Source organism: Manduca sexta, chromosome 4, assembly GCF_014839805.1.
Source record: "Manduca sexta isolate Smith_Timp_Sample1 chromosome 4, JHU_Msex_v1.0, whole genome shotgun sequence".
In the NCBI taxonomy this organism is placed as follows: Eukaryota; Metazoa; Arthropoda; class Insecta; order Lepidoptera; family Sphingidae; genus Manduca; species Manduca sexta.
The window spans coordinates 4,247,339-4,263,408 of record NC_051118.1 but is presented as its reverse complement, the minus strand read 5'-3'; the positions used below and the strand labels follow the sequence as shown (position 1 = coordinate 4,263,408).

Sequence of the window (16,070 nt, the reverse complement as noted above, 5' to 3'; positions counted from 1 at the left end):
TTCATTTCGGTGTCTAACGTTCGCGTAAACGTAAGAAAACACCTTATTTATTTTTGAAATTACCCGTTCTATAATCTGTGGTATTTTACCGCGCTTTTTTCGCAAATCGGACTTGGCGCCATTTTTCTTTCAGCGACTGTATTGTTTATTATATGATAATTAACATCCGCTAGTGTATCTCGTAAACATTAGATAAATATGTAAGGGTCAGCAAATGCTTTCGTTGCGTCCATTCGTCACCGTGCTCCGGAGCCGGGCATACGTATTGTTTTTTTAAATATGCATCTCGCCTATGCATATTAGCATCTTGCACTTACAGTTTATCGGTGTTTTTTTTTTAATTCAAAATGGTGGAGGCACAGTGCGCGGCGCGGCCGGTGAAGGCTTTTATAATGAGTGATTTGCTGAAAAAATTCGATTATGAAACTACTAACGAGTTTGTACAGCTAGCAATAGCGATCTTCGGCTTCTACGTGGGAATGTTTTACTGTAAGTTTTTTTTTGCAAACGATACATTTTTCGGTGCGTTCGATTTTTTTGTCTTATTTTTTTTTATTGTAATTTTTTGCATGCCAATTAAACTTTATTGCGGACGATTCTATTTTTTTCCAAATATTTAATTGGAAACAATTTCAAAATTCTCGAAAGAATACTAGTTCAATAAGTTTCGCATCCGTAAGTAACTTCCATTCTTTCCAAATCACATAAGTACCAATAATTTTGAATAAAATCACATTGAATATAAAAAATATAAATTACGCTAAACGATGAAATTGAACTAAAAACGAACCGGTCACATGGGATTAATATTATATTAAACAAATAACTCGATTCACAATGAAACCTAAGATTAAACCGCAAAATTTCCTCAAATATTGCAAAATAATCTTCAGGAAAACCACAACAGTGGAACATACGTCTGATCTAATATAGGTATGTATTGACCGCGTATGGTGAAACAGTTTGCGTTTAATCGACATTCATTTTATAACAAAGTGTTCGATAACGAAATCAAATCATTGTTAAGTTTTATTAAAAAATATATTATGTGTTATGCTTTGACGGCTAAATCACTGAACAGATTTTGATGAAATTTGGTAAAGTGCAAATCTAAACTGCAATAACGGAAAATTGCAACTTTTTTATATTTGTGCAAACCGAATTACATGATTGATGTCGGATGGTGTGAACAAATGATAAAAAAAAGTTTAATAGTGTAAAGTTTAAATATAGTTTTTTTTTACTTAAACAGATTGTCTACAATTTTGATATCGCCAAAGAATTTTTACATAAATACTTATTCCAGTTTTTGAGAGATTTCTATTCATGACAAATACTTATGCAGACGGATTGTAAATAAAAAAATAGCCTACGAAGGATTGAGACGTATATAGAGTATCTAGAGTATTAGAATAAATGTAAGGTTTATTATTTTTGCATATACTAAAACTTACTTGCAAAAATAATTATTAGCGACATTAAAATATTCATAAAAATACAGACATAATATAACACGCTTGCTTTATACTAGAACGTAATACGCAGGCGTAAACACATGTATTAAACACATAATAACAAAAAAATAAAAAGATAAAAAAATGTAGCATGCAGGCTGGTTGAACGCTGTTCCATTTTCAAATAAAGGGACGCATTTTCATTTCATCGTGTTAGAAATCACAACGATTCTAAAGAAGTTTTACTTCAAAAAATAACAAAAATATTTCCTTTAGAAGTCTTGTCTCTAGTAGTTTCGCTAGCAGGATTGAACCGACAAACATTCCTCATAACCGGCTCGTTCCCCGCTGGAGCATGGGATATAATACACCTAATTATCTACCATGCCGATAAACCAGCACGCATCCGCTATGCAAGATATATTTTTATTTTTTTTTAGATTGCACACGAAACAGGTCTTCAAGATCTTAAGTATAAATTATTCGTAATTCCCGTGCTCTGTACATTGTAAAATAATGAGTATTTTAAATTACAGTAGCTTTGATCGCTACTCCGCGTCAATAGGAGGCCATTTGTGTTGATAATTAGCCGGTAGCGTTAAAGGACTATGTAGGAATCGGAGAGAATTTAAAATCAAAGTAATAGAAGTCTAAAGAAACAAATATTTCATCTTTATAATATATACTTCTTGTACTACATTTAATTATAACTACCCAAACTGCTCTGACTGTGGAGTAAGAGATGACGTACTTCATGTTTTGTCGGAGTGTGTGCGGAGTGGACCTCATACTTTGAGCTTTAATGTGGGCAGCATAAATAGCTTTTTGTCGGTTCCTGTATCATAGGCTAAAGCTATGTATAGGCTAAGGCTTTATTAAAAAAATATTTTGATTTCATCAAAATTTAGTAGGCACGGATAAAAATGGACGTACGGAGCGACATAGTCGCGAAATAACGACCAAGCTCCCTAAATAAAGATTTAAAAAAAAAAAACCTCTACAGCTTGAAATGTTATTTTTGATACGAGCACGCCATAGTGACACTACTGCACCTGATGGTAAGCGGAGTGGGGTTCAGATGGTGTAGACTGACGATAGATTAACCCATCGTCAGTCGACACAATTATGCCGGCCTGTTTGAAACTCGTAATACACAGACTGAAGCCGAAACGCAAAACAGTAAAATACTAGCTTTTTCTCGCGGCTTCGCCCGCGTGAAGGACTTTTCCGGGATAAAAGTCCCGCTATATATTTTCCCGGGATAAAAATTAGCCTATAACCTTCCCAGGGTCTTAAACTATTTCCATACCAAATTTCATAAAAATCCGTTCAGTAGATTTTAAGTAAATCGATAACATACAAACAGACAGAAAAGGGCACGTTGTTTTATAATATGTATAGATGGTTAAGGATGTTAGGTGTATATACATAAAATATATTTAGGTGTTCTTATTACTTACTTAGTCCCTTTAAAATAAACGATATTTTAAGTTGTTTTATTTATCGTGTCCGCATTCTGAACTTACATAATTTTAATGTAGGTCAATAGAGTGTTAAGTCAGCGATATAGATTCCGGCGTTATTGTAATTAAGTGCATTTATTATTTATACTTCAATAATTAATTTATTTATATCTCAATACCTGTAATTTAGTGCATTTATTATTTATATCAATAAAAAAATAATCATGATGTATTTTTTTTATTGATTACGGCTCTGGAAACAAGTCCATTGAGCCCCTCTTCCATATAATACAATTTCATTACATCATGATTCGAGTAAAATTGCTAGCGATTAGTTTGTGTTTAAGTTATGAAGGACTGGTTTTTAAATGCCGAATACGATATTGGTGTCTTCAACGTTAAATCATTGGATATTTAGTCTTGCAATTCTGAATATTTGAACATTACTTATTGTCGATAGAAATAGACAAAGCTTCAAACATCTGATGACAAGACATCTAAAACACCTAAACAGATAGGTACCTAATTAAACTCCTAAGTAAGAGAGCTCACCTTCAGGTAGGCTACGGCTTGGCTGTATCTCTGGCATTGTATGTGCGAGGGATCCTGCTTACCGTCAGGCAGACCGCTTGCTCGTTTGCCTACTAAGACAATAAAATAAAATGCCTTAACTGTCCCCCCCCCCCCCTCTGAGGCAAGTCTTGTGCGCTCGGTCTCCACACCGAATGCATGCACGGGGGGACATTTGTCGCGGCCCTAGGCACACAGTGAATGTGTGTATACCCCATTTCAATTACACATAGGGGTCTAAGAGGGACTCGTGGCATTTCCTCTCCTAATTACTCCGCCCATGCTGATACTTCCTCTTCTTTCCCCCTTCTTTCCTCCCCTTCCTCTCTTCCTCCAGAGCAGACGCTAAGCCGGGGGGAACCAGTATACCGTTCACAGGTTCCCCTAGGTGTTGAATGCGGGGTCTTTAAAAAAAAGCTTTAACTGTTTTTAACGTAATCGGCAAACAGGTCCTAAACTTTAAAATGCCAACACTTCTGTATACAGCTTGTATTAAATTATAATAATACGGAATTGGTAGTCACGGATTTATTTTTAAAACATCAAGTTAAACAGGTGTTGGATGTTTCTACTGTTTATGGGCGGTAGTGTCGCTTACTATCAGGCGAACGGTAAGCTCGTCTCGTCATTCAAAGCAAAATAACATGTATTACTTGTTCACTGTTATATTAATAATATGCATATTCATTGCTTGTATGAAACATTGCAACAGGTTTTCGACCGTACCTTTTATTTGCAATCCACCACACATTATTGCAAATCATTTTATAAAAATGATATATATCTTTATATAAAAAGTGTTGCAAAAATTTTTCTCTAACTGGCACATGCGTGCGGCTGCGTCCGCGTGCTTTTTTACTGCACTTTGCACTTAGGAGGAATGTAGCTTCCTGTTAGTGAAAAACTATCAAAATCGGTTTAATTGCTCATACAAGTCAACTAACAAACTCTTCAGCTTTATATATATCAGTATAGATATAATTTAAAAATCTTATTACCATTATGAATACGTAACTTAATACATTTATTGTTGGAATTTTATCAGAAGCGAACGCAGTAATTGCTAAACCAATTTTTATGAAATTTAGCACGCGGATAGACAGAAAAGTATGCAGCGGGATTTTCATACCTTGAATGAAAATATAGCGGGACTTTTAACCCGAAAAACTCTTTCACGCAGCCGAAGCCGCGAGCAAAAGCTAGTGTAATATAAAAATACCATAGATTTTAAATAATATAATGATTTATAAAAATAAAGATTATGTAAAAGTTGTTTCCATTCAACGACCGATAAATAATGATATCAAATATGTATATTTATGATAGAAATATTTTTTCGTTATCTCTTTCACGAAATGGCATATTTGAACTTGTTTTCATAACATACTGGTCATTCTCAATGTCAATAGCGATGTTCGGCGCAGTCAGAGTTTATATCGTGTTTTATTGAATAATGAAAGTATGTATCCGATATCCATGATTAAAAACGCGGTAATAGCCCAATTGGTTTAATACGATTATAATTAATATTTATTTAAAAACAATTTTGATGTAGTTTAGCACATGGATAGACAAAAAGTACACAATGGTACTTTCATACGCACAACTAGGGTTGCCAACCATACTTTATAATAACGTATCCTACTTTATTTTCGATAAATATACTTTATTATTTTGTATATTCTTTGTGAATTATCGCATGTCTGAAGTCTGGTGAAGGAAACCATCGTGGGGAAACCTACATCCCTGAGAAAAGTTCTCCATAGAAATTTTGAGGGTGTGTGAAGTCTGCCGACCCGCACTAGGCCAGCGTGGTGGACTAAGGCCTAATCTCTCTCAGTAGTAGAGCAGGCCCGTGCCCAGCAGTAGGACCGTTAATTTTTAATATTATTAAATTAAATTACTTATTAGCTAGTTTGCCAAGCTATAAAAAAAGGTATAAGGCAAGCGACATCTACGTCAATAAATTGTATAAATCTGTAAAAAAATATATTACACGAAACGTGATTGATGAACAGTGATTATAGGTAATCTTACATTAAATTGATTGTGCGGACAATTACATTCATTGTTTATTATAACATAAAGTCACTTATTGTATGACGCTGATAACCTACGACCCAAATCATTTCGTCTGAGAAAGAGTTGGATTGTGGAGTTATCTAGAAAAATTTGGTCCAGTTATATTTTAATATAGGTAGGCAAACGGTACACTGCCCGTTGATAAGAGATCATGTTAGATTTTATTTGTGGTTTTCAATAAACGATCCGAATCTAGACGTCTACTCGCAATCGATAATCGGTATATCGCGACATTTGAGGTTTAAGAATCGTTTATTACTCATAAGATTATAAATTAATCTCTTACTGAGAAAACTACTTAGCACAGTTATTTTATACAGGCGAGCTTTTTATAAATATTGCATACATTTAGAATGACAAGATGAGTAAATTATAAATGACAATTTCATAGACATAAATAATATAAATACATTTTGTTAACTCAACAATCAATATAAATACAATTACAAACAGCAGAATTACATTTTGATCGAGTGAAATAGTATTTTTGGTGGGTAATTTTGTGTCGGGATGCACAGAGACAGCGTCGGCAATTATTTGTCGTTCGAAATCTAGTATACTTTTTTATTATCGTAACGATTAACGAATAAACGATCGATATTCGACAGTATCGATTGTGTTACTCGTAATGGTAACTGTCATTGACGAACATTTGAACATAGCTGACTTTCGATCCATCGCAAAAATAGACCAATCGCAGCAAAGATTTCTTTTGACTTGCGATGATTTATTTTGATTGATTAATTTTCGTGATCCGATTGAAGATTGCTATTGGCATTGTTTATTGAAAACGGCCTTATACGGCCATCGTCGAATATGATCAATGGTAATGGAAAAATAACTTTTTTGTCTTTATTGCTTTGATTGACTAGACGAGCTTGCCGTTCGCCTGATGGTAAGCGATACGACCGCCCATAAACAGTAGAAGCACCATCCAACACCTTGAATTACAAAGTATTGTTTGGTATTCCACTGCGCTCGTTGTTAATGTTAAGTCTCATTATGTCCAGTAGTTACTGGCTACAATGCTGTAATATTTATGTGACGCGAGCATACCCACGAGCCTCAACTAATACAGAATTTAATTAATTATTGTACTCTTTCTCGAATATATTTTAAAACAATATTATCTGTACACGATAAATATTCGTTCGGGTTGAAGGACGTTCTCCAACACAAAAATACAGTGAAAACTTGACTTGTGGGTTTTCGTGTTACCTACTGAGTGAGATACGAACCGGATTGTACCGGTTTTATTATTGACAATATCATTTTTACTTATCTATATTTTAATATGATTTCTTCTGATATGTATCGTCGGTCGGTCGGTATTGCTCGGCCACACAATTGTAATAAATCTGTATTATAATGAGGTAAAATTTGCACGCACTATCGCACGCACGATCGCACGCACATTCACGCCTTGTTCCCCGAAGGGGTAGCCAGAGGCGCATTTGCGGCACTCAATATTTACCGAGTGTGTTCCGCGTCCCATGATGTGATAGGGTGCAATCCTGAAGCGCAAATTCGTGGCCCATGCTCTATATAATTTTTGTAAAGAGAGGTACAACGTTTTTGCTTCACGTATGTATAAATACTTACGGAAAATCATATAGTTGTACTTTGATACTGATTAAATATGTAAAAACCCGTACAACATTAGAGTTACCTTCAACCCGTGAGTCGGTAACATAACTGGGCTATAGTATAAGGAAAATGTTTTATTATCCCTTTTATTTATTTATATCAGTTTTAACTGGTAATGTTTGCGACTGCGCACGCGCATCATCTCTAGATTAAGTCTCGTTTGTCCTACAACTAGATTACCATGCTCCCCAATCTTTACATCGGTCATGACCCAAGCTCTGTATTAACATTTATCACATACTTATCTGCAAAAAATTATAGTAAGACGTATATTCCTAAAAAAAATCCAGTTAACAAAACCTAATGGTGTACAGTTACATTTTTAGATTGCGTTACTAAATGAAATCACATTCGTCTTTACCTCTGCTATACTATGTCAAAATTATTTAATGAATCAAGTACATATTTTAGTAAAAAATCCCGGTTTCAGGTTTCTGTTTTTTTATCACTGTTTCATACCAATATAGTGTGCGTGTTAGTGTATTTGTGATTGAAAGCATGATTTTCTTCATGTAGTAATAATGGCATTATAATATCAGCCCTGTATTGTATACTGTCTCACTGCTTAGCACGACCATCCTCTACTACTGAGAGGGATTAGGCCTTAGTCCACCACGCTGGCCTTGTGCGGATTAGCAGACTTCACACACCCTCAAAATTTCTATAGAGAACTTTTCTCAGGTATGTAGGTTTCCCCACGATGATTTCCTTCACTATTAAGACATGCGATTGGAAGGGGTTGCAGGTGCACTCCCCTGTCTGGAATAAATCACAATAAAAATAATTAAATGACAATGGGAACTAAACCACAGAGGATTTGATATCACAGTAGTTTTTCATACGCAAACTGCCGCACGATTTTTAATTGAAAAAAAAAAATATATATTTTATGTAGTACCTACTTATTCAATTGCACCTCGCTAAAAGTTATCTTGGTGGCGCTCACGTGCGTAGGTGTGAATGCACCTCCCTAAAACCAATAATGGCGGGGCCCATGTATTGAAACACCGGCGTGGTTGGCATAGATTAAACTTTATTTTTGTATAGATGATCAAAATAGATATGCAATAGACAATCAACTTAATCTGCGTACGCACGACTAGATGGCAACACTTACATATTTTGATACAACTAACACCATGCCACTATAGTTTCATTTATTAACACAATACCGAAACGGCCATGTAAAAAGCCAACGTTTTGCTGCGTCTACACAAAGATAATTAAAGCTGGCACCTAATTATGATAATGAACACGCGGCAACCACGCACCGCGCATTTCCGTCTAGACAATATCCCAGACGGTCCTTTGTGGGTCAAAGAATTATCATCAGTTAAATTCCCCAATAATAGCTCGATGCAGATCATTGTACCGGACGGTGATATCTTGTTTGTTTTACACGTTGTACGAGAGTGGTACATGAAAGGTAACAATGCTGGAGTGATAAGATTTTTATTTTTATTATTTGCTATTCTATCTGTACCTATATGGAATAGGGTGGTTGTCTATGGATTTTGTGCATTTTTTAATATGTAACAACAATTAGTACAAAAAGGAAATCCTTCTATGAAAACAGCATTAAAATTCGATTAGGAATGAAGCGGTAATTGAAATTTCAAATATTGCTTCGTTTAGAAGTGGGCGTGGAGTAGGGATATCACTGCATCTCTTTCTTAGGCACGTATTTTAACGCTTGCTGACGTCACATGTAAGTATTTCGTCCCTTTTCTGTTTTTTTGACACTCACCCCTACTGCTTAATTTCAATGGCTTATAACTTTAAGATTTTTAACCAGATTTCAATGATTACTTCTGTTTTAGAATTTATAAAACGTACATATTTTATAAAAGTTATAAATAAAAATAAGACAATACCCTATTACATTTCCCCTCGAATTTAAAACATTTATGATTCGGTTAGCCTTCAAAATAAGGGTACGATAATTGATGGATTGAGAGAGTCACTCATACAACTAATAACACGATACATATAAACATTAATAAATCACAAATATATTAAATGTAGACGTAAAATAAGAATTTTACGACTACATAGAATTCCAAACACGCTATATATTAGGAAAGACATTATCGTGAACACTTTATTGTCAATTATTTGGGTAGAAGTGGTATGGGCACTTACAACCTCACTGGAGGATACTCAAGAATAGCTCAAACGATACGATTTTCGAGGATTCCTTGAATTAATTCTCAAGGTACCCTCAATTGAGACAAGGTAGAGGAATTTTCGAGGAAACAGCTTAGAATACGAATGTTAGTATACCACAACAGTTTTCTTTAATGCACCTTTGATGCACCCACCTTGTTTATCTCTGGACCGCCCTACGGTTGACTGACAAAGAATGATAATATAATTGTATATGAAGTGCTAATTAATGATATTTTAGTCAGTATATTCTAAGTTACTTTAGAAAGTCCATTTGTATGTGTGTCCAGGATAAAATTAGTCTGTATGTTTATTTATTTATTTTACACTTTTTTACATCAATGTATAAAGGCGGAACTTTTTTTATCTTTATGCCCATTTTTTTCCTCATCCGTCCAATACCATCATTAAAACATCGAACCATCTTAATCGCATTTACATTCGCACTAAGTGTTGCTAGCGGCTTCGCCCGCGTCCAGCCATTCCTGCTAATAGTCCCTAAAACTGTCAAATGATTTATAAAGTCTCGTACGATGCTAGCGCCGTTTGTTCAAAATCCCATTATTTCCCATGGGAACAAATTACCGGGACAAAAAGTGCCCTATATGTTAATCCAAGACATGGTTTATCCGTATGGCAAACATCATTAAAATCCATTCAGCCGTTTCTGCGTTTACTTCTAACGAACATCCAAACATTCCCACAAAATTTCACATATATTATTAACATGATTAGTGATAAAGAATCTCAGATCATAGACAGTTATGATCTAATAAAATCAACATAATTACAAACAAACAGATAATCATTCTAGTGATGTAATTTTCCTGTCCTGAAGCGGATCGAGCAACGAGTGGTCGATGTCGGGGGTTATCATTGTATACATATTCATGTGCATTCTGATTTAAACAACTTATGCATATTGGGTTCGATTATTGTTTCATATTTTAAATTCAGCCCATCATAGGTGGATAAATAGGGTACTTGGGTGGACCAGAGAGTAGCCCACAATCGTGCGGTGCCCATAGTATTTTAAGATACTTACTATTATAATTTTTTAAAAGGAATGAAACCTATCAAATTTCCTAGTATACGCAAATCTAAGACAGTCTCTTCTCCCCTCCTTGAAAAATGGGTTTAACTATCCCATGTCCTAAATCAAATATTTTCTAAATAAATTCTCAAAAGTCACACAGAGGACACATGCCTAACTTCGGATTAAAGAAGAATAAATCAATCATATAATTACCTTAATATGTCAAACTTTATTTTGATTGGTCCAATTTTACTTCCAAACAGAAGATAGAGATTCCTTTTTTGAAATTGACCGTTAGTAATAACAGAAAGATCCGTTTGTGTCTACCTTCTCGAATAGGAACTAAGCACGAGCATATATGTTTATTGGGTTAATTTATTTTATTAATATCCGCTTTCGAGATAAAAGTCGTTAAATTAATGTTCTAATAATGATAATATTTATTGATAACTTATTGGCTATTGCCTTGTGGCGGTCACGTGATGGTTTTGACCCATACATGTAAGAACTAGCACTGGATTCACTAATATGAGCCTTAATCTTATGAGAATGAGGTTTATTGTAATTATTTTAAGTTTATTCCAATAGTCAAAACAATAAGATAATCTGGATGTTCTTATGTAATCGTAGAGGTCGAAAAGTATAGCAGTTGTGATTAATGACTCACTATAACTATTTTAAGTAGAGTCCACGTACTAGCAAGCTCAGCGTCAGACGTCCACCCACGAGGTGGACAGATCACCTAATAAAAGTCGCTGGATGCAGGTAGCTTCCAATAAGTCGATCTGGAAGTCTTTGGGAGAGGCCATGTTCATGGTTATATAGTAGACATCCTGGGGCTGATGATGATGATAATGACGATAACTGTCTTGCTTACGGCCGTTTTCAATAAACGATCGCAATCGCAATCTTCGATCCGACCCGGAGATTAAACCAATCAAAATAACTCATTTGTAAGCATGTCAAAATACTTCGTTCTGATTGGTCCATATTTGCGATGGATTGACAAAATCGATAAGGATCGTTTATTTAAAACTGCGATAAGTATGCCATGTCTATTTCCGCCATGAAGCAGTGTTTTGTCCTGGTATTTTAGACATTATTCGCACAAGAGTGCTAAGAAATCCTTGAAAAAAAAATACAGACATAGACCTGTCGTTCTATAAAAAGCCATAGCAACGCCTGTTAGAAATTTTCTAGAACAATCGATATAATGTGCAAAGTCCAGGGCACTGTCCCGAGGCTACTGGCCAGTGCAAAGTGCGAAGAGAAAATAATAAAAAGATAACAATTCCCGGACGCGAGGTATTTAATGGCAAATCAGTTTCCTGCACCGATAATGTATTGATATCAGAGTACAGGGTCACGGCCACCCCTGTTACTGAAGAGAGATTTCAGAGTACAATTTCACCGTAGGGGAATTCTAGACAAGGGTATATGTGTCTATACAAGTGCCTATTCCTGCGAAGGTTGCGATGGCATGCGCATACGCACTCTGTGACATTCAACATAAGAATGTATACCACGGAGAGGTTTTAGTCCTTAAATGATTTTTTTCACGTGATAAAAATGCATATAGTATAAGACCTTTTTCTTAATGTGTGATCATCGCCTTCCTATATATAACTTCAATAAGAAGATGACGCAATATATCATCTTGCAGAAATAGTTCTGTTGAAACTAAAGCATCGATCCGACATCAACCCTTTCTTGAAGAGAATTACCAAATTAGTCATCTCGTATAGCTATTCCTAGTAGCACGATGAAGGGGAAGAGACGCGCTGGGCGAAGGAAAAGATTATGGCTGAAAAAAAAACTGGTGTGGACCGATATCACCTCCGTTGAAAACCTCTTCCAACTGGCCAATGATAAAGAGAAATACAAGAAGCTGACGGCCAACCTTTAACAATGAAAAGGCACTTGCATAGATTCCTAGTAATCTATACTTATAATAAATCTGTAGAGAGGTCAATTCTGTACATGAAATATATTTCCAAAATAACTATCAGGGGGTGATTAGGGATCGATACTGATGCCAAAAATGCAATTAGTAAAATTTTTGTCTGTCTGTCTGTCTGTCTGTCTGTCTGTCTATCTGTCTGTCTGTCTGTCTGTCTGTCTGTCTGTCTGTCTGTCTGTCTGTCTGTCTATCTGTCTGTCTGTCTGTCTGTCTGTCTGTCTGTCTGTCTGTATAACCGTTATAGAAACAAAAACTACTCGACGGATTTTAACGAAACTTGGTACAATTATTTGTCATACTCCTGTGCTGGTTATAGTTTACTTTTCATCACGCTACAATTAATAGGAGCAGAGCAGTGAAGGGAAATGTTGGGAAAGCGGGAGAAGTTACTCCATTTTTTAAGCTTCCGTCGCGTGTGCAACCTTAAGGCGATACCTCAAGGTCCATTTTCATACATTTTGTTTCACCTTTAATCTGGGTAACTAAACAAGTATTGGCAAGTAAAGAATTTAAATTCACGTCTAGTTAGTGATTAGTTCTCGCAGTTGAAGAAAAACGTAAAATAATTAATAATCATGGATATTTCGGCCTTTAAAATTTAATATGACGAAATTTTAAAGGCAGAAATATCCATGATTATTAATTATTTTTACATTTTTCTTCAACTGCAACTGAGACCCAACTATTTAAGTTATCACAGAAATCAGAAATCATGTACGACGGAAATGTTCTCCTTAAAATTATGTAAAAAATATCCCACGACAGCATGTGTCTATCTTTTATGGTTGACTCACAATAACACGTGTAACTCCCGATAGCTTAGCAGTTCGAAGCTTTCTCATTATATTTGTTTACTAATCTTAGGAACTATGGGTCCAAATTGAAAAATTCTTTTTGCGTTGGATAGCCCTTTATTTGTGGATTGCTATAGGCTATATATCATCACGCTATACCCAATAGGAGCGGAGCAGCAATGGCTAATCTCTGGAACTACCGGTCCAAACTGAAAAATTCTTTTTGCGTTGGATAGCCCTTTGTTCGTGGAGTGCTCTAAGTTATATATCATCACGCTATGACCAATAGGAGCGGAGCAGTAATGGCTAATCTTAGGAACTACCAGTTTGAACTGAAAAATTCGTTTTGTGTTGGATAGCTCTTTATTTGTGGGGTGCTATAGGCTGTATATCATCACGCTATGACCAATAGGAGCGGAGCAGTAATGAAACATGTTACAAATACGGGGACAATTTATTCGTTTTGAGAGCTTCCGTTGCGTGCGCTGCGTAAACGGTTAAAGTTATGCAACAATGATGTATGTCGGGATTATTCCTCTTAAAAGTTCTAAAAAATATATTATAAAACAAAGTCCCCAGCTGCATCCGTTTGCCTGAACGTCTTAAACTCAAAAACTACCCAACGTATTAAGATAAAATTTGGTATGGAGACAGTTTGAAACCCTGGGAAGAACATAGGCTCCCGGGAAACTACTACTTTTATAATGGAAAACTTTAGCCTGAAAAACTTTATAACGCGGGCGGAGCCGCGAGCAAAAGCTAGTTTATCATAAATGCATACAAAATTCGTAGGAAAATCCCCTCCCTTTCCTGTGTATGGCCATTTTCTTAAGTAATATTTCTGTTTCCAGTGGAGTACGTGGACACAGAATACAGTCTGTGGCTGACGTGGTTCCTGACGCCTGTCATAGTGACGTTCCTGCTGCCGGCAGTCATCCTCGTCCTGATATACGTCAGCAGCATCATATTCCACATCTACAGGCTATATAGGTAAGTTTGGTTGGTTGAGAATGTGTTGAGATAGAAGTATCTCAACCATATATAGGGAAATTTTGACATTGCATAATGCATTACTAAATAAAACCTCATGCTCGTGTTCACCTTTGCTGATATTGTGCCAAAAATCATCCATTAATAACGAATATTTTCATCAAAAATCCAGATTTTAGTTTTCTCATTTTTCAATCATTTTGTAGTTTAATGCGAATATGGCGTGTGCGTGGGTTTATTTCTGACTGAAAGTTTGATGTTGCCGCTGCGACAAATTCTCTTAGAGTAGTAGTAGTGGCTTTAAGGCGCGTTATAATATTGTAATATTACTAAAAAAAACTTTTTATTTGTATTTATTTTGTTCGAAAATTACACTTTTTATTTTACATTTAAGCTCAAGTAACTTATTGTAAAGTGTTATTTCCAAATAGATAAGTATGTGGTTTCATTTAGTAACGCAATGTCAAAATGACCCTGTATAGGTATATTTTCGTGTAAAGCTTTCGAGCCTGCATATTTTCTTATAGTAATCAGTGTCTAAGGTCAAGGAATTATCGCTTGCTTTAACGGTGAAGGAAAACATCGTGAGGAAACCTGCACACCTGAGAAGTTCTTTATAGGAATTGCGAAGGTGTGTGAAGTATACCAATCCGCACTACGCTAGCATGGTGGACTAAGGCCTAATCCCTCTTAGTTGTAGAGGAGGCCCGAGCCCCAACAGTGGGACAGTATATAATACTGGGCTAATATTACATAATCAGGGTCCGTAGCGGAGACATCGTTCTACAATCGTTAATGCTAACAAAAAACAAAAAATGTATGAGAATGACCAGTGGCCAATGGTAAAGTTTTCTGAAAGGGAAACCGACACAAACCCATAGGATCTGTTCATGTATTACTTAACGCAATTTTTGAAGATTTTTCCTGTACGCCCCCCCCCCCCCCTCAAAAAGTTATGTAACTCTAAAATTACATATTTTTTTCGAAAAGTACCGTAAAATCGCTAAAACACCTTTATTGTTTTAAAAAAAATCCAATGTTACATAACGCGTTGTTCGAACCCCCCCTCCCGCGCCTGTAACGCATCGTAACGTTTTATACGAGCCCCCTCCCCTCCAAATTGTGTTACGTAATACTTGAACGGCCCCGTAGGTGGTAAAATGCATGAACGCGGTGCAAATCAATCCAATAATGTTAGATTCTACATGAATTCTGTATACACGGAAGCGTCTTGAATTGGGTTATATGGACTTCGCCACTGGGAATGATATCCAAGCGATAGACTTATTGATCATACTGGTAATATGGAGGTATCTAACAAAACGGTCTCTTGAATGATAAGAGAATAGCAATCTAGCGGTAATTTTATGTATGTTTACATAATGAAGATTTATATTATGTCGTTAAAGTTATTTAGTATCACATCCTTAGTGGGAAAGGATCGCGTGGTCGATTGATTTGCAATTCAGGCAATATTGTGTGTTTTCTAACACGATTTGATCCGATCATGATATCCAGAGGGGATTGACAGAGGTTCAAAAATAAGTCACATTTCTGCAATATTTTTTAAGGTTTTTGGCTCGAGCCGTATACTTTATTGATCGACCATAATTAAAAAAAATTGAACCGCACTTAAAAACAAAAAAAATATATATTTAAAATTACCTATATACTGTTAAGAAATTTTGGGGGCGTACGGCAAGCACCAGCTTTTAAATAAAAAAAGAATCATCAAAATCGGTTCACCCATTCAAAAATCCTAAGTTACATACAAACTTAAACAATAAAATTCAGTCGAATAGAGAACGTCTTGTTTTTTAAGTCGGTTAAAAATAGGATTATAAGTGTGATATGTTCATCTTACTAATTTTATAAAATGCAAAATGTTCTATCTATGTTTCTTACATA

General features: G+C 35.6%; 1 protein-coding gene across 2 annotated transcripts in view; it reads left to right on the top strand.

The window, feature by feature from the left end:
- LOC115442992 (transmembrane protein 68) overlaps positions 1–16,070 on the top strand; it is a 28,528-nt gene that overhangs the window by 4,736 nt on the left and 7,722 nt on the right. The window contains exons 1-2 of one of the 2 annotated variants that reach the window (XM_030168252.2): positions 219–489; positions 14,024–14,162. In XM_030168252.2, the coding sequence (XP_030024112.1) occupies positions 348–489; positions 14,024–14,162 (281 nt within the window). In that variant the 5' untranslated portion in view covers positions 219–347. Of the gene's footprint in view, positions 1–218; positions 490–14,023; positions 14,163–16,070 lie in introns of those variants that run through there. The other variant, XM_030168254.2, reaches the window with a different exon arrangement.